General features: G+C 39.2%; 1 protein-coding gene across 4 annotated transcripts in view; it reads right to left on the bottom strand.

The window, feature by feature from the left end:
• nap1l1 (nucleosome assembly protein 1-like 1) overlaps positions 1–20,665 on the bottom strand; it is a 67,211-nt gene that overhangs the window by 1,205 nt on the left and 45,341 nt on the right. For 3 of the 4 annotated variants that reach the window (XM_061961250.2, XM_061961252.2, XM_061961251.2), the window contains exons 8-14: positions 18,837–18,908; positions 10,470–10,609; positions 10,264–10,409; positions 8,268–8,287; positions 8,058–8,180; positions 5,592–5,624; positions 5,468–5,518 (exon numbers count right to left, since the gene is read on the bottom strand). In XM_061961250.2, the coding sequence (XP_061817234.1) occupies positions 5,468–5,518; positions 5,592–5,624; positions 8,058–8,180; positions 8,268–8,287; positions 10,264–10,409; positions 10,470–10,609; positions 18,837–18,908 (585 nt within the window). Of the gene's footprint in view, positions 1–4,960; positions 4,998–5,467; positions 5,519–5,591; positions 5,625–8,057; positions 8,181–8,267; positions 8,288–10,263; positions 10,410–10,469; positions 10,610–18,836; positions 18,909–20,665 lie in introns of all 4 variants that reach the window. The other variant, XM_061961253.2, reaches the window with a different exon arrangement.

Below are 20,665 nucleotides of genomic sequence, written 5' to 3'. Positions count from 1 at the left end.
GGTCAGGGAGAGCGTTCCACAGACTGGGAGCGGCGGAGCAGGAAGGTTGGGGGAGGTTAGCCTGTCCGGAGCGGAGGTGTCTTGTGGAGGATTTGGGGGTGAGTAGTTCTTTTGAGGTAGGGGGGGGGGGGGGGGGGGGGCATTTCCACGGAGGCTCTATTTAACCAAACAGATATCGAAAATTCGAGATGTCCGATAATATCGGCGTTAAAATGCAATATCGGAAATTATCGGTATCGTTTTTTTTTTAAATTATTATCGGTATCTTTTTTTTTTTATTAAATCAACATAAAAAACACAAGATACACTTACAATTAGTGCACCAACCCAAAAAACCTCCCTCCCCCATTTACACAAAAGGGTTGTTTCTTTCTGTTATTAATATTCTGGTTCCTACATTATATATCAATATAGTCTGCAAGGGATACATGATTGTGCGTGCTGCTGGTCCACTAATAGTACTAACCTTTAACAGTTAATTTTACAAATTTTCATTAATTACTAGTTTCTATGTAACTGTTTTTATAATGTTTTACTTTCTTTTTTATTCAAGAAAATGTTTAATTTATCTTATTATTTTTTTAAAGTACCTTGTCTTCACCATACCTGGTTGTCCAAATTAGGCATAATAATGTGTTAATTCCACAACTGTATATATTGGTATCGGTAATTAAAGAGTTGGACAATATCGGCAAAAAGCCATTATCGGACATCCCTATCGAAAATACACTATTCCGCCCTCTAAAAAGTGCTAACAATACTCCATTTGTATGTCGTGACCTGAATAGTAACAAGTATTAGAGATATTGTTATTATAAGTGCTAACGCAGACAAACAATTTTTAGCAAGTTAACTAGCTTATGCTGCTATGTTGACATGTTGAGCTGCTGCATGGCCTCAGAGTTGGTGAAAGTTAATTCTAGATTATAAATGTCTCACCTGGAGAGTAAGTAGAAGGTTGTGGACATAAACCCACAAGTTGGTCAACTTTGACATCCAACTTAGACCCAGAGATGGCCAGAAAGTCCTAGTCTGCGGCACTTTTTTTTTTTAACCCTTTGTAAGGATTATTGGTAATTATTCATCTTAAGAGGAAGATATAAACATTAGGGATGTAAAAAAAATTTAAAAAAAAAAGATTTTTGAAAGAATCGCAAGATTCTTAATCGATTAAAAAAAAATCTAAAATCTGTCCAGTCATTTTATTCAATGATTTGGCATGATTTTATTCAAAAGAAGTTTTATAGAAATATATCTGTGTTTATTTTATGGAGGAATGTAGTTAACCATAGAACTGGCACCCAATGTTATTAAAAATACTCATTGACTCGGTAATCGTTTTTAATCCAGATTCTGAATCGAATTGTTCTTCCCAAGAATGGATTGAGTCGTGTGGTGCCTAAAGATTCACAGCCCTCAAACATGCCATCAGTCTTTATCCCAGTGAGAGCAGACATTGTACAGTAAGTGATTGTTTCATTATGTGTTGTCTCTCATCAAATTTGCCATGATTAGTAGTGTTGTTGGGAAAGTGAACGTTGTGATGAGTCTGCGAAATGAATACATTGCCGTATGCCTTAAATGATCAAAATATGTAAATATTACATGTTATGAATATTACTAAATTACATGTATAGTTAGTGTGTATATAAAACATTGGAGGTTTCTTAAAAACACTATGGGCGGAATAGAGCGACTACCATTGGCTTCATTGTTAGCTGACTTTTGCTCGCATTTATTTTCCATTTAGAATGCATAAAAAAGAAAAACGTGTTATCTTCTGTTTGGACGGACAGACAAAGAAAAAGTGCAGTTCCCTCTTAAGGTGCAATATTGTAACATTTATTTCTCAGTATTACATTGGACAAAATCTAGCGTTAATGGCAAGTTGGACAGTTGAAAAGATGATTTGATTGATTTGTGTGTCTCCACCTTTAATGCTAATGAGTGTCTCAGACCAAGCACCTTTTTCCACTTTAATGAATTATTTTGCGAGCGCATGCTGTTTTATATTAACCGTGGATGGTTAAATATACACAGATATACCGGTAGTTGGATAGACTTTAAAGGAGCCCACTGACAAAAATGACAGAAAATATTTCTGCCAAAAATGTAAACTTTGTAAAAAATGTTGACAATATCTGTGTGTGTGTATATATATATATATATATATACACACACACACTGTATATATACACATATTTATATACACACACACACACACACATATACATATACTATATATATATATATATATATATATATATATATATATATATATATATATATATATATATACCGTATTTTCCGCACTACAAGGCGCACCTAAAAACCACAAATTTTCTCAAAAGCTAACAGTGCGCCTTATAACCCGGTGCGCTTTATTACGATTAATTTTCATAAAGTTTCGATCTCGCAACTTCGGTAAACAGCCGCCATCTTTTTTCCCGGTAGAACAGGAAGCGCTTCTTCTTCTACGCAAGCAACCGCCAAGGAAAGCACCCGCCCCCATAGAACAGGAAGCGCTTCACCCGCCCCCGGAAGAAGAAGAAAAAACGCGCGGATATCACCGTACGTTTCATTTCCTGTTTACATCTGTAAAGACCACAAAATGGCTCCTACTACGCGACAAGGATCCGGATCATAAAAAGACGCAATCTCTCCATCCGCACACGGATTACTACCGTATTTCACAGCAACTGATATTCCTGTGAACTGCACTGTGGAACGGGAGCACGTACGGTGAATATTCGCACCACAGGGAATGAGGAGTCATCCTTCACTGTGGTTCTAGCTTGCCATGCTAACTTCCACCCATCCAAAAGAGACCTTTCCAGCCGGCGTCATCATAAAAGCTAACTCGAAGGGATGGATGGATGAAGAAAAGATGAGCGAGTGGTTAAGGGAAGTTTACGCGAAGAGGCCGGGTGGCTTTTTTCACACAGCTCCGAAGGCGAACACACCTTCACTAAGACGGGCAGATAGCGCCGGTCGACATACGCCAACATCTGCCAGTGGATCGTAAATGCCTGGGCAGATAGTTTCGGTCACAACTGTGGTCCGAGCTTTCCGGAAGGCAGGATTCACAGAACTGCTGCACAACAACAGCGACACTGAATCCGATGACTTCGACGAGGCGGAGCCGGCCATTTTTGGATCCCACGCTTGCGCAACTTTTCAATTCGGACACCGAAGACGAAGAATTCGAAGGATTTACGAATGAAGAATAACTTCAGAAGGTGAGCGCTATGTTTATTTTGTGTGTTGTGACATTAACGTTCGAGCAACATTATGTTGCTATTTATTGCTCTACACCATTTTGAATTTTACTATGTTTGTGATTGCACATTTGCGTACATTTTGGGACAGAGTTGTTAGAACGCTGGTTTTCAATATATTATTAAAGTTTGACTGAACTATCTGACTGTTTTTTTGACATTCACTTTAGCGCAGCGTTTTTTTTGACATTCACTTTAGCGCAGCGTAGGCGCGGCTTATAGTCCGGGGCGGCTTATTGGTGGACAAAATTATGAAATATGTAATTCATAGAAGGTGCGGCTAATAATCCGGTGCGCCTTATAGTGCGGAAAATACGGTATATATATATATATATATATATATATATATATATATATATATATATATATATATATATATATATATATATATATATATATACACACACACACACACACACACTTCATGAATCAATTTAAGTGGACCTCGACTTAAACAAGTTGAAAAACCTATTCGGGTGTTACCATTTAGTGGTCAATTGTACGGAATATGTACTTCACTGTGCAATCTACTAATAAAAGTTTCAATCAATATATGTGTGTGTGTGTGTATAATATATATATATATATATATACGTGTGTGTATATATATATATGTATATAATATATATGTGTGTGTGTGTGTATATATATATATATATATATATATATATACACACACACACACATATATATTATATACATATATATATATACACACACGTATATATATATATATATATTATACACACACATATATTGATTGAAACTTTTATTAGTAGATTGCACAGTGAAGTACATATTCCGTACAATTGACCACTAAATGGTAACACCCGAATAAGTTTTTCAACTTGTTTAAGTCGAGGTCCACTTAAATTGATTCATGAAGTGTGTGTTTATATATATATATATATATATATATATATATGAATGAATACACACACACACATGTATACATACATACATACATGATAGTGTCATATATACAAAGTTTAAGATTTTTGGCAGAAATATTTTCTGTCATCTTTATGTCAGTGGGCTCCTTTAATGAGCCCACACAGAGTGATGTCGGGAAAGGAGGACAAAAACTGGATTTGTCAGGCAAAAACAAAAACTATTTAAGTCTTGAAAGTTAAGCAGAAGAGATAGTGTGTACAAGTGTCCAGCAATAATCGGTAGATTTCTAACTCCGTCAACATTCTCCAGCAGGAAGATACTCTAACAAGACGTGACATTTATTATTAAAGAACATCATACACCTGCAATTGTTCTGAAAACTGAATCTGAATTAATTGAATAACTGATTTTAATATGAAAAATAGCTATTTTATTTATATTTGTTGGTTTTCCACCATAATACCAGGGATATAGGGTATAAAAAGCAACAACTTGCAGATATCAGTCAGGAGGGATGAGACAAATAAGGAATGAAATGGACCCGTTTAACACACAGCCATCATAAAACTATAGCAAAACAACGAAAACTGCGTCAACATACAGAAACGTGTACAATGCAGCACGCACTATGGGTTAAAGGTCAACCAAAAAATGCAACCAAATGCAAACCAGTGTGTTAGTGAGAGCGGGAGGGGGTGAGGGGGTGCAGGAGGATGACAATGAAAAAGACAGCCAAGAAGCAAAAAAAGGTGGCGCTAGTGAGCCGACAGTTGACAAGCTGTACCTACCAGGACAGGGTTATTTTTCTACTGTCACCACTTAAACCTAGTGAGGAAACATTTGAAGAGGAGCTGACACAATATGCCAAACAAGTGACCCGTCGGAGATGAACATTCATGAGTCGGAGAACAAAAAAAACAAAAAAAAAGCCAGACTAGCGTCATACAGAAAAATCAGAGATTGTTTTTTTTTTTTTTTTAAGGCAAAAAGCAGCATGCTGGTCTCCACGGTGACTTCAACTTTTTTTCCCAAATATCAAAGAGGTGTAAGTACATGAAGGCGACAATACGACAGTCATGAGTTTTAGCCCAGAAGCCAGAAAAATAAAAGTAATGAAATGTGCGTGGTCTGTATGTTGACAGTTACAACAGCAGTTCTCACACTCTCATTAGTATCGTTATCTCAAAGTCATGCCCTGGTGAAGGTTTTAGGGTGAAAGTGCAGAGAGGATGTAGAGAACTGCCGTGTAAGTTCAAGTATATTGTGTACGCCATGGGGGGGAGGGGCTCACACACCTTGGGGTCATAGTCGGGGTCGTTCTCCTCGTCTGCCTCCTCCTCGCCTTCCTGAACCATGCAGACATGACATATTTAACAAATGATACGTTTAAATAATCATCTGGCGTCGACGCAGCCTTACCTCGTCATCCGCCTCCTCGCCCTCCTCATCGTACTGCAAAACATCAAGCAGCATTAGCCATAGGGCGGGCCAATAAGACGATAACATTGCAATAGACGCATAATATCAATGAAACTGCGTTTGATAAAAACGTTCGCTGTGTACATTTTTTTCCTCCATCAACGAAGGAACAGGAAGTACGGAAGCATGGTTGGTTGCATAAACAAAGGCACTCGCTCTCTGGTAACCCAGCAACGCAGGAAATGATCACTGATCAGTGGGAGGGACACGCTAACAGCCAATCAGGTGACAGTATCAACTATCACGTTTGCTTGTCGGGATTCTTTGCATGGAGTGGGGGAAAAAAAAAAAAAAAAACCTTCCTTCAGACTTTCACCAAACGAGCCGTTTTTACAAAGTGTGACGTCAGCAGATTATCTATATATGGTAGAAATTAGAGATGTCCGATAATGGCTTTTTTGCCGATATCCGACATTGTCCAACTCTTAATTACCCATTCCGATATATACAGTTGTGGAATTAACACATTATTATGCCTAATTTTGTTGTGATGCCCCGCTGGATGCATTAAACAATAACAAGGTTTTCCAAAATAAATCAACTCAAGTTATGGGAAAAAAGTGCCAACATGGCACTGCCATATTTATTATTGAAGTCACAAAGTGCATTATTTTTTTTAACATGCCTCAAAACAGCAGCTTGGAATGTGGGACATGCTCTTCCTGAGAGAGCATGAGGAGGTTGAGGTGGGCGGGGTAGGGGGGTAGCAGGGGGTGTATATTGTAGCGTCTTGGAAGAGTTAGTGCTGCAAGGGGTTCTGGGTATTAGTTCTGTTGTGTTACGGTGCGGATGTTCTCCCGAAATGTGTTTGCCATTCTTGTTTGGTGTGGGTTGACAGTGTGGCGCATATTTGTAACAGTGTTAAAGTTGTTTATACGGCCACCCTCAGTGTGACCTGTACGGCTGTTGACCAAGTATGATTTGCATTCACTTGTGTGTGTGAAAAGCCGTAGATATTATGTGATTGGGCCGGCACGCAAAAGGCAGTGCCTTTAAGGTTTATTGGCGCTCTGTACTTCTCCCTACGTCCGTGTACACAGCGGCGTTTTAAAAAGTCATACATTTAAATTTTTGAAACCGATACCGATAATTTTAAAACAGATACCGAAAATTTCCGATATTACATTTTAAAGCATTTATCCGCCGATATTATCGGACATCTCTAGTAGAAATTAGTGTTGTCCCAATACCAATATTTTGGTACAGGTACCAAAATGTATTTTGATACTTTTCTAATTAAAGGGGACCACAAAAAAATAGCATTATTGGCTTTATTTTATTAATCTTAGGGTACATTAAACATGTTTATTATTGCAAGTTTGTCCTTAAATAAAATAGTGAGCATACTAGACAACTTGTCTTTTAAAAGTAAACAAAGGCTTTTAATTAGTCTGCTGACGTATGCAGTAACATATTGTGTCATTTATCTACCTATTTCGTAAAAATTAAGGACAAGCTGTAAAAATGAATTATTAATCTATCCGTTTTTTATCGACTGTTAATATCCGCTTACTTTCTCTAACCTGTTCTATCTACACATCTGTTAAAATGTAATACCGTAATCACTTATTCCTGTTTGATACTTTACATTAGTTTTGGATGGTACCACAATTGTAGGTATCGATCCGATACCAAGTAGTTGCAGGATCATACATTGGTCATAATTTAATTCCACATGTGTCCAGGGACATATTTCCTGACCTTATAAACACATGTATTTAAAAAATTAAAAAATTAAAAAAAGGAAAAAAGATTTTATGACTGTTAGATATCGTATCGACTGGATACGCTATTGTACTTGGTATCATTACAGTGGATGTCAGGTGTAGATCCACCCTTGGCATTTGTTTACATTGAGGAACGCTATGTAGCTATTGTATCCTACGGTGTGTAGTGAAGCATGTTTAGCTATTCCTCGTCCTGCAGTGATAAAGCTACTTGTAAGAAACGTACTTTGAGGATTAGTGATTTAAAAGTAGCTAAAACACTGCCGACTGCGGATGGACGTTAGCTGCTAGCTAGCTAGCCATGTTTCAAAGCACCTCTTGCAGAGTTTGTGTTTTAGCTTCACCTTTATCATTAGGACGCATTTTGGCTTAAAAACGTTCTCCTTTTGTGTCTACACACTGTCTGCTTGAAAGTAATGTGATTGTGCGCTGCCGAACATGCTCCTCTGCTCGTAAAACGGACGGACAGCTGTCGGGCCGTAAAAAAAAATTAAAAAAAAAATTAAAAAAAAAATTAAAAAAAATAAAATAAAAAAATAAATAAAAAAAGTACAGTAATATTTTTGATTCATTAGTACCGCGGTACTTTGCTAGTGCCGGTATACCTATGTTGTATATTTTAACTTCATAGATGTAACACTTTTCAGACATTTACACTGAAATGTTCCAGCACACTCACATCGTCATCGTCGTCCTCAATGGCCTCTCCCGTGAAGTACAACACTGCACGAGGAATAATGCGCTCACGGATGAAGTGGCCGATCTCAAAGTCGGCAGCGAGGACCGCCTCGGAGTCCTCATCCTGAACAATCCGTTTCGGACACATTAGTTTGACCGTCACAATAAGTCATTAGAGGGTTAGTGCTTTGCAAAACTTCAAACAACTTACCAGTTCGGCATTTTCAGGGACTGGGAAAGAAACAAGAAACATGCCTTATTACAGTGCAACCCGCTTATGTGGAACAGCTTATTAAGTCCTGGTCCAATGTGTTCATCTTAGAACTAAAAAAGTGCTCAAGTTGACGAAACATTTTAGACAGTTTGTCTGTATTGTAATATTAACTTCGTCATCACTAAGGAGAAACTACTCTTTAGTTGCAAGGCATTAAAAACATAGTGACTTCCTGTTCAGCTTCAGAATAAAAGCATGGCAAACTTAATGCAGATTCTAACAGTATCTAAAAAAGGCTCATTTCTATTTAAAGTGTTAGCCACCATAAGGAAGACTTTCTCACCGTCGAAGACCAATTACAAACCCCAAAAGCAGTGAAGTTGGCACGTTGTGTAAATGGTAAATAAAAACAGAATACAATTATTTGCAATTCATTTTTAACTTATATTTAATTGAATAGACTGCAAAGACAAGATCCTTAACGTTCGAACTGGTAAAATGTGTTATTTTTTGCAAAAATTAGAATTATTGGAATTTGATGCCTGCAACATGTTTCAAAAAAGCTGGCACAAAAGGCAAAAAAGACTGAGAAAGTTGAGTGCTCATCAAACACTTATTTGGAACATCCCACAGATGCCATGATTGGGTATAAAAGCAGCTTCCATGAAATGCTCAGTCATTCACAAACAAGGATGGAGCGTGGGTCACCACTTTGTGAACAAATGTGTGAGAAAATTGTCCAACAGTTTAATAACAACATATCTCAGCCAGCTATTGCAAGGAATTTAGGGATTTCACCATCTACGGTCCGAAATATCATCAAAAGTTTCAGAGAATCTGGAGAAATCACTGCACGTAAGCGATGATATTACGGACCTTCAATCCGTCAGGCGGTATTGCATCAAAAAGCGACATCAGTGTGTAAAGGATATCACCACATGGGCTCAAGAACACTTCAGAAAACCACTGTCAGTAACTACAGTTGGTCGCTACATCTGTAAGTGCAAGTTAAAATTCTATTAAGCAAAGGGAAAACCATTTATCAACAACACCCAGAAACTCTGCCGGTTTCGCTGGGCCCGAGCTCAATTAAGATGAACTGATGCAAAGTGGTCTGACGACTCCACATTTCAAATCGTTTTTGGAAACTGTGGACGTCGTGTCTACCGGACCAAAGAGGAAAAGAACCATCCGGACTGATCTAGGCGCAAAGTTGAAAATCCAGCATGTGTGATGGTATGGGAGTGTATTAGTGTCCAAGGCATGGGTAACTTACACATCTGTGAAGGCTCCATTAATGCTGAAAGGTACATACAGGTTTTGGAGCAACATATGTTTCCATCCAGGCAACGTTATAGACGCCCCTGCTTATTTCAGCAAGACTACAGCGTGGCTTCGTAGTAAAAAAGTGCGGGTACTGGACTGGCCTGCCTGTAGTCCAGACCTGTATCCCATTGAAAATGTGTGGCGCAATAAGAAGCCTAAAATACAACGGAGACCCCGGACTGTTGAACAACTTAAACTGTACATCAAGCAAGAATGAGAAAGAATTCCACTTGAAAAGCTTCAAAATTTGGTCTCCTCAGTTCCTAAACATTTACTGAGTGTTGTTAAAAGGAAAGGCCATGTAACAGTGGTAAAAATGCCCCTGTGACAACTTCTTTGCAATGTGTTGCTGCCGTTAAATTCTAAGTTAATCATTATTTGCAAAAAAAAAAAAAAGTGTTTCTCAGTGTGAACATTAAATATCTTGTCTTTGCAGTCTATTCAATTGAATATAAGTTGAAAAGGATTTGCAAATCATTGTATTCTGTTTTTATTGACCATTTACACAACGTGCCAACTTCACTGGTTTTGTATTAAGTAAGAATAAAATATAGCAAAACACAAATTAAAATGTGGAGGAAAAGGGTGAAAGAAATAATTTCCTGATTGCATTTATGTATAGCAAGTTTGAATCATGTTGCAGTGTCATAGCTGTGTGTAATCACACCTTCTGGTGGGGTGAAGAAATTGAAGAAAGAGTCGTTGGGGACAGTTTTGGTGACCGTCCTGACTGTGCCACGGCCCTTGTGCTTCTGCTTCTTCTTGATGGTTTTCAACGTGACGTTCTTGCCCTTTGTCCAGTCGATCGTACAACTGTGGTGGGACATAGTTCGTCATTCATCATCGTGTCAACAAAATGTCCCAGTCTCTTACCCTGTGCAGGACATGATCTCGGGTCCGTCGAAGGAAAAAGGGTCGCCTTCATCAGGCTCTGATCTCATCTGGTAGGTTTTTGTCAACAGCGTGTTTGTGAAGAAGTCGTTGGCCTCAAAGAGGAACTCTAACGTAAAGCTCTGAAGAAGAAATACTTTTTTATTAATAGACAATATTTTACACTGCAATATGATGTCAAGTACACTGGAACCCGCATAACCGAAAATAGCCATTGCTTGATTGTTTTGGTAAAAACATTTTTACATCATTTTCATCCATTATTGTATTTTTTTTCTTATTTTACTGATCTGCTGAAACAATTTTATTGTTTTGGTTACATTTTCGTAAATAGACAATAGGGGTGCACAGAAAACAATTAATTTCCAAATTGTGATTCGTATTCATACAGATTCTAAATCGATCCATAACATTAAAAAAAATATATATATATACATTGTTTTCCTATAAGAATGAATTATTTTAGATTATTTCCATGCAAAGAGCATAACCTGTTTTTATTTTATTTTTTTTAACAAGTGTTAGGGCTGGGCAATATGGACCAAAACTGGAAAGTGGATTTAGACAGTCAAACCCAAATATGCGTGTCCAGTTTTATTGAAACAAATACAAAAAGCGACATCAGTGTGTAAAGGATATCACCACATGGGCTCAAGAACACTTCAGAAAACCACTGTCAGTAACTACAGTTGGTCGCTACATCTGTAAGTGCAAGTTAAAATTCTATTAAGCAAAGGGAAAACCATTTATCAACAACACGCAGAAACTCTGCCGGTTTCGCTGGGCCCGAGCTCAATTAAGATGAACTGATGCAAAGTGGTCTGACGACTCCACATTTCAAATCGTTTTTGGAAACCGTGGACGTCGTGTCTACCGGACCAAAGAGGAAAAGAACCATCCGAACTGTTCTAGGCGCAAAGTTGAAAATCCAGCATCTGTAATGGTATGGGGTGTATTAGTGTCCAAGGCATGGGTAACTTACACATCTGTGAAGGCACCATTAATGGGACATGGAGTACACTTCTGGAAATGTTTAAGTTTGATACATAGATGGATGCACGTACAAATATGAAAAAGCCTAGAAAATAATATAAGTATACCGTATTTTCCGCACCATAAGGCGCCCTGGGTTAAAAGTCGCGCCTTCAATGAACGGCATATTTCAAAACTTTGTCCACCTATAAGCCGCCCGGTGTTGTAAGCCGCATCTAACTGCGCTAAAGGAATGTCAAAAAAACAGTCAGATAGGTCAGTCAAACTTTAATAATATATTAAAAACCAGCGTTCTAACAACTCTGTTCACTCCCAAAATGTACGCAAATGTGCAATCACAAACATACGTATATCAACATGGACAGAGCTGCGTGAAAAAAGCCACCCGGCCTCTTCGCGTAAACTTAAACTTACCTTAACCACTCGCTCATCTTTTCTTCATCCATCCCTTCGAGTTAGCTTTTTATGATGACGCCGGCTGGAAAGGTCTCTTTTGGCAAGGTCTTCCTTTTGAATATCACCATGGGTGGAAGTTTCTGGCCATTAGCATGGCAAGCTAGAACCACAGTGAAGGATGACTTCTCATTCCCTGTGGTGCGAATATTCACCGTACGTGCTCCCGTTGTATCCACAGTGCGTTTCACAGGAATATCAGTTGCTGTGAAATAGTAATCCGTGTGTGGATGGAGAGATTGCGTCTTTTCATGAACCGGATCCCTGACGCTTAGTAGGAGCCATTTTGTGGTCTTTACAGATGTAAACACACAAAGGAAATGAAACGTACGGTGATATCCGCGCGCTTTTTCTTCTTCTACGCGGGCGGGTGGTTGCTTACAGTAGAAGAAGCGCTTCCTGTTCTATGGGGGCGGGTGCTTACCTTGGCGGTTGCTTGCGTAGAAGAAGAAGCGCTTCCTGTTCTACCGGGAAAAAAGATGGCGGCTGTTTACCGAAGTTGCGAGATCGAAACTTTATGAAAATGAATCGTAATATTAATCCATATATAAAGCGCACCGGGTTAAAAGCCGCACTGTCAGCTTTTGAGTAAATTTGTGGTTTTTAGGTGCGGCTAATAGTGCGGAAAATACGGTAATCTTTAAAACAAATTCTTAGCTATGCCAGACAGAGGCAAAATATTAAGATTTGTATTTCGATTTTTAGACCTTTAACATCAAAACTGTAGCTGTCATTATGATATGCAGCAGTGCCGTTTTTAAATGACCGTAAGTCTTGAACTATAGAAAGTATTTCAATGGTCGAAATCTGCACTTTTTTGGTGTTATAGGAGTTATTACGGTAATCTACGTCACAGCAGCTCAGACCAAGAACAACTTTTTCATTCATATTTTGCAGTTTGTTACATTTTTGTTGTGTTTTGCTTGATTGTAAAAGATGCAACTATCGAGGAGCTGGTCTAAGAAGTAAAAGAGGAGCGATGTTCATATGTCAATATTCAGTGTTTTATTGTTTATAGTTAATATTGTAAATCCCACTTTATTTTAATGTACATTATGGATGTCCCTTTCTGTAAAAAAAACGTAAAATTCCATTTCGTTTTTTTTGAGGTGGTCTGTCATCTTAAAAAAATTTTTTTTTTTTTTTTTTAATGAATTCTACGACTTTTGGTATTGGTGTTCCTGGAAAAAAAAAGGGACCCAAACACACATACTGTACAGCAGAGTTTTACAGCTAAATGTGTATATATCATTTATACACACATGTAGGGCTGCAACAACTAATCGATTATAAAAATAGCTGGCGATTAATTTAGTCATCGATTCGTTGGATCTATACTATGCGCATGCGCCGAGGCTACGTTTTTTTGTAACCTTTATTTATAAACTGCAACATTTACAAACAGCTGAGAAACAATAATCAAAATAATAGGGGTGTAACGGTACGTGTATTTGTGTCGAACCGTTTCGGTACGGGGGTTTCGTTGCGGTGCAGAAGTGTACCGAACGAGTTTCCACCCGGACATATTAAGTAGCGTACTGCACGTTGTGTAAACAATACTCAAAATGCTGGACATTTGAGGCATTTAAGAAACACCGCCCTGACAGCCCCGCAAAAGATGACATGTCCGGTGAAAAGAGGACGTACGGTCAGTCTATCCTAGCCCGTTAGCTGCTAGCATGCTAGCAAAAGAGGACTAGCAGGGATCGGTTTCACCCGGTTTCGCCCGGTCGCGGTCTATCCTAGACCGCGACCGGGCTAGGATAGACTGACCATACGTCCTTTTTTCGGGCTGTTGGGCGGTGTTTCTTAAATGCCTCAAATGTCCGGCATTTTGAGTTATGGTTGCGTGTATTTTCAATGTACGTTCAGGGTTAAGAAGGTTAAAAACACAACAAATTGTGCGCGCAGCAGCATTGGTGAGGGAGGGGCGGAGACAGAGAGCGAGAGAGTTGTGATAAACGTGCATGCGTCGTCAGGCTCTGCTTTTTATCCATAGATTTATCACATTTAATTTTTTATTATCTATAGCAAGGGTGTCAAAAGTGCATTTTTGTAACATTTTCCTTGTTTTATTTGGCAAGTTGAAAGAACATGGCGCCAGTATGCTGTTTGTTTTTAATAAAATACTGGAAAGGATAGAAATGTAGTTTATTTTTTATCCGATTATTAATCGATTAATCAAAGTAATCGACAGATTAATCGATTATCAAATTAATCGTTAGTTGCAGCCCTACACTTATGCACACATTTTTTCTCTCAAAGTGGCCCACTTGAGTCAAAAATATTTGCCCAGCTCTGAGCTATGTTGAAATCCTCAACATATAAAAACACAAAAGAATGAAATATTAAATATAGTCCCTGGTTTATAAGGACATTTTGAACTTAAAAATATGTTTTATTACCTGAACATTTTAGAATACCCCTGTTCTCTTTGACATGTAAACCAGGAAGACGAAAATGTCAGCTGCAGGAAGTGGCAGGTGACAATATTACCACTGCAGCTAAACACCCTTTCAGATGGTGTAAACTAGGGATGTCCCGATCCGATATTTGGATCGGATTGGCTGCCGATATTTGCCAAAAAATGCGTATCGGCAAGGCATGGGAAAATGCCGATCCAGATCCAGTTTAAAAAACTCCGGTCCGTGTTTTCCAACGCACCGATTTAAATACATTCCACTTTTCTGCTGCTCCGTAATTCCCGTTCCGCATTTTCCAGCACACCTTCAACACATCCACAGGTCTGTGGAATCTCACGCAGTTGCTTTTAGCTGCTGGCATCACACGACAGGCTTTTCTCACTCTTTCCTGTGTCTCCCTCTCACAGACAGCAAGCGCACCTTCTTACACACGTCACATACTGTCACGTCATACGTCACATACGTATACGTCCTCCCCGAGCAGAGAGGTAGCAGCATGGCTAACGTTAGCTGTGATGCTAGCGCAGCCGCTAAGGTGCGCGCCTACTCAAACGTCCTCTGCGCACGGCAAATCTATGCCACGCACAAAATCAAATAAAAATTATAACGTCTGTCGAGACGCTTATCTCCGTTCGGTGCCACACGCCCACACCATCAAAATGCTGAGGCAAAAATTTCCAGATCAACACCGTCTGAAAAAATTAGTGATCTATTTAGTTGTGATTTCCTTCTGTGCATGAAAGTTTAAAAGTATCATGTATTAATGCAGTATGAAGAAGAATGTTTTAATGTAGACATGCAAGCCTTGAAAGAAAATTTTGAAAATCAAGACTACATTTCCTGCAAATGGGTGCATTTCTACCCTATATTTTAACTTTAGATTTATTCTCATATCAAACTCTTTTGGCTGTCTTTTTGACACTTACATCCGGCGCCCCCCTCCACACCCCGGATTATAAATAATGTAAATAATTCAATGTGGTTATCTTGTGTGATGACTGTATTATGATGATAGTATATAAACATCGGATCGGAAGTGCAAAAACCTGGATCGGGACATCCCTAACTTGCACTGAGCCTAGTCTATAAAATCCGCTACACCTCCCTGATACCGAAGTACTTGTCAAACTACTTCCTTAACGTAAATGACCGCCATAACCACAACACCAGGGGAAGCTCTACTAACCACGTTAAACCCAGATTCCGATCTAACAAAGGTCTTAACTCATTCTCTTTCTATGCCACATCAATGTGGAATGCACTCCCAACGGGTATAAAAGAAAGGGCATCTCTATCCTCCTTCAAAATCGCAATAAAAGTACACCTCCAGGCAACTTCAACCCTAAACTAACACCCTCTCCGGATTGTTGTTAATAATCAAATGTAAACAATAAAATGCAGATATTTTTCTTATGCCTTCTGATCTCTCTCTATATATATATATATATATATATATATATATATACATATATATATATATATATATATGTCCACTACTTGCTGTACATATCCTACCAAGTCAGACCTACACTGTTTCAATATCCATTTCTCTGTTCTCAATTGTTGATGACTGATGATAACAACCAAACCTAACCCTACCCTCCACACCCCGGTTTATAAATAATGTAAATAATTCAATGTGATTATCTTGTGTGATGACTATTATGATGATAGTATATATCTGATAGTATATATCTGTATCATGAATCAATTTAAGTGGACCCCGACTTAAACAAGTTGAAAAACTTATTGGGGTGTTACCATTTAGTGGTCAATTGTACGGAATATGTACTTCACTGTGCAACCTACTAATAAAAGTCTCAATCAATCAAAACATAGAATCATCATACTGCTGTGATTATATGCATCAAGTGTTCATTCAAGGCTAAGACAATATATCGAGTTTTATATTGTGTATCGCAATATGGCCTTAAAATATCGCAATATTAAAAAAAGGCCATATCGCCCAGCCCTAGTTTCAATGATGCCATTTCTGTTTGTCATGTATAATTTTGTCTATTTTGTGTTTATCCTTGAATAAACAGGTCAGTTTCTTGTTACCAACCATTGTGTATTATTCAAACTCCCCTAATTCAGCTGGCTAGTTGTTATCAAGAGTACTAAAACCCTTTTCAATATGATTCTGACAACTAAGTAGGCTAAATAACTTTAAACTTTAATACATGCTCGGATAGGCCAGTATCGGTATCGGTCAGTATCGGTATCGGATCGAAAGTGCAAAAACAATATCATATCGGATCGGAAGTGCAAAAACCTGGATCGGGACATCCCTAGTGTAAACATTTGTTGTGGCTGTGCTTCTTGAGCAAAGTAATGTTGACTGGAAGCTCATTTAACAAAAGATTTCTGGCAGCTTTTAAAACCTATTTATCCCCCCCATACGATTGCAACAAGGAACATATCTTTACACATATTTTAGCAGAAAGGTCTTCTACATTGTAAAGTGCATCCATCTCTCTTGCGTTGGTAACTTGATTGAATCACCTAAATTGCGACTCGCTGCGGTCATGAACGCGTGTTGCTGAGGCTCGAGTCAAACGCAGCCAACACTGCTGAGGATTTCTTGTAATATTAAGAGCAAAATCCAGGTTTGGCAAGACAAGATAGGTTATTTCCCGGCAAAAACAGGTATGCTTCACACGCTCGTACTGGAGTTTGTGTCAAGTGAGCGCGGCTCCTACCCCGCCTCACTCTGCGAGGAGGAGGAGGCGGCCCAGCACTCAGCGCAGACAACGAGCAGAGAGACTTCCACTTCAACACATTTAAGAGGACATATGAAGGCATTGTCTGAAATACATAAGCCTTTCTAAAATATACCGCCCAGCCCTAATTATTACACCAAACAATACATTGCACAAATCGGTTTGAATCGCAAGTCGATTCTGAATCATCACCCCAAGAACCGGATCGAATCGTTAGGTGCCACAAGATCCACACCCTTAATACACAATATTTCTTCCAGTGACTAACAAATTTAAGGGTGTATTTTTAAAGTTATTGTGGTACAATCTAGGTTACCGGTACTAAAACAGAGCTGGGCAAATATTTTGACTCCGAGGGCCCACATTGAGAGAAACAAATGTGTCTAGGTGTGTAGGCATATGCTGAAAAAAATCTACGTACAGTATGTGTTTGGGTTCCTTTTTTTCCAGGAACACTAATAATACCAAAAGTCATAATGTCTGATAGTTCTAAAAACATTAAGACAGACCACTTCAAAAAAACAATGTAATTTTAGTTTTTTTACTGAATGGGACAATCAAAATGTACATTAAAAGAAAGAGATTTACAATAAAACACTGAATATTAACAAAATATGAACTTCGCTCCTCTTATTTCTCTGACCAGCTCCTCGATAATTGCGTATATTTTCCAATCAAGCAAAACAACAAAAATGTAAAAAAATAAAAAAAAACATCAAAATGTGAATGCAAAGTGTAATAAACACCTACAACATGATATATTATCACGTAAAAATCTGCTTCCACATCCTTTTAGGGCTGGCTGCTCTGAAAACAAACCCTGCCCACTCTGGTTTGTTCCTCATCTGAGCTGCTGTGACGTAGATTACCGGAATAACTCGTATAACACCCAAAAGCGCAGAGTTCGACCATTGAAATACTTTCTATAGTTTAACGACTTACGGTCATTTAAAAACAGCACTGCACATCATAATGGCGGCGACAGTTTTGATGTTAAAAGGTCTAAAAAAAAATTATGTAGACCGTTCGGCGGGCCGGATTGAATATCTTAACGGACCGCATGTGGCCCGCGGGCCGTATTTTGCCTGGTTCTGCTATAAATGGTAAATGGGTGATACTTGTATAGCGTTTTTCTACCTTCAAGGTACTCCAAACGCTTTGACACCATTTCCACATTCACACAGTGATGGCAGGAGTTGCCAATGCAAAGACCTAACCACGAGCATGGGTCAAGTGTCTTGCTCAAGGACACAACGGGTGAGACTAGGATGGATGAAGCCGGGGATCGAACCAGGAACCCTCAAGTTGCTCTACCAACCAAGCCACGCACTGACAACTGACATACCGTACTTTTCGGACTATAAGTCGCAGTTTTTTTTCATAGTTTGGCCGGGCTCCAGTGCGATTTATATATGTTTTTTTCCTTCTTTATTATGCATTTTCGGCAGGTGCGACTTATACTCCGAAAAATACGGTACATTAATTTTGAAGCTTACTTTGCACCGAACTGGAAGGCAGTCTGGAAATTATTATTATTTAATGCTGTCTAAAGTTGCCGTGGTTGTTTTACCGATAACGAAGTTGACAGATTTGACATAAAAATGGTCCCTTTGGATGTCAACTTTATGTCAACAACGACCATGTTTGGCAACGTCCACTTAGTCAAGCACTTGTTTGTAATAAAGAACTTTGTGGAGCGAGACCGAGCTCGTCCACGTAGACAGTTTGTCGACAACAGCAGCATCACAATTGCTCACCATGGGTTGGCCTGGATCTGAAAATTTCACTTTGATATCTTGTAAATGTTTAAGGATGGGCTCGTCATGGTCCTGGGGAGACAAGACAAAAAGGCTTTAATGCGTTTGTTCAAAAGTCAGTTGTCTTTTAAAGTTAGCACAATCAGGCATGTGATTTGAACTTAATGAAACTGCGTGGGTTCCCTCCGGGTACTCAGGCTTCCTCCCACCTCCAAAGACATGCACCTGGGGATAGATTGATTAACAACACTAAATTGGCCCTAGTGTGTGAATGTTGTCTGTCTGTGTTGGCCCTGTGATGAGGTGGCGACTTGTCAAGGTGTACTCCGCCTTCCGCCCGAATGCAGCTGAGATAGGCTCCAGCACCCCTTGCGACCCCGAACGGGACAAGCGGTAGAAAATGGATGGATGGATGGAAAAAGACTGGGGGTCGCAGACCATCTTCCACTAGTTGTAATATATAAATCACCCGCTTGAATATTCCTTCTTCTCTTCTGCGATTCTTTCGGTTTGTTGTGATTTCTCATCCTGGTTCGATGATCCGCCCTATCTACTTACTACCCTATCAAACTACTTCCATAACGTAAATGACCGCCATAACCACAACACCAGGGGGAGCTCCACAAACCACGTTAAACACAGATTCCGATCTAACAAAGGTCTTAACTCATTCTCCTTCTATGCCACATCAATATGGAATGCACTCCCAACAGGTGTAAAAGAAAGTGCATCTCTATCCTCCTTCAAAACCGCACTAAAAGAACATCCATCCATCCATTTTCTACCGCTTATTCCCTTCGGGGTCGCTGGAGCCTATCTCAGCTACAATCGGGCAGAAGGCAGTGTACACCCTGGACAAGTCGCCACCTCATCACAGGGCCAACATAGACAGACAACATTCACACACTAGGGCCAATTTAGTGTTGCCAATCAACCTATCCCCAGGTGCATGTCTTGGGAGGTGGGAGGAAGCCGGAGTACCCGGAGGGAACCCTAGACCAGGGGTCGGCAACCCGCGGCTCTAGAGCCGCATGCGGCTCTTTAGCGCCGCCCTAGTGGCTCTCTGGAGCTTTTTAAAAAATGTATGAAAAATGGAAAAAGGGGGGAAAAAAATAAATTGTTTTAATATGGTTTCTGTAGGAGGACAAACATGACACAAACCTCCCTAATTGTTATAAAGCACACTGTTTATATTAAACATGCTTCACTGATTCGAGTATTTGGCGAGTGCCTTTTTGTCCTACTAATTTTGGCGGTCCTTGAACTCACCGTAGTTTGTTTACTTGTATAACTTTCTCCGACTTTCTAGGACGTGTTTTATGCCACTTCTTTTTCTGTCTCATTTTGTCCACCAAACTTTTAACGTTGTGCAGGAATGCACAAAGGTGAGTGTTGTTGATGTTATTGACTTGTGTGGAGTGCTAATCAGACATATTTGGTCACTGCATGACTGCAAGCTAATCGATGCTAACATGCTATTTAGGCTAGCTATATGTACATATTGCATCATTATGCCTCATCTGTAGGTATATTTGAGGTCATTTAGTTTCCTTTAAGTCCTCTTAATTCAATTTATATCTCATGACACACTATCTGTATGTAATATGGCTTTTAATTTTTTGCGGCTCCAGACAGATTTGTTTTTGTATTTTTGGTCCAATATGGCTCTTTCAACATTTTGGGTTGCCGACCCCTGCCCTAGACCAACACCCTCCCCTCCACCACATCCCACCTCCCCGGATTGTAAATAATCAAATGTATGTACTTGTTCTTATGCTTTCTGAACTCAATGTTCACTGCTCGCTGTACATATCCTACCAAGTCAGACC

The sequence above is a fragment of the Nerophis lumbriciformis genome, linkage group LG05 (assembly GCF_033978685.3).
Source record: "Nerophis lumbriciformis linkage group LG05, RoL_Nlum_v2.1, whole genome shotgun sequence".
NCBI classification, from domain to species: Eukaryota; Metazoa; Chordata; class Actinopteri; order Syngnathiformes; family Syngnathidae; genus Nerophis; species Nerophis lumbriciformis.
This window is presented reverse-complemented; position numbering and strand designations above follow the sequence as displayed.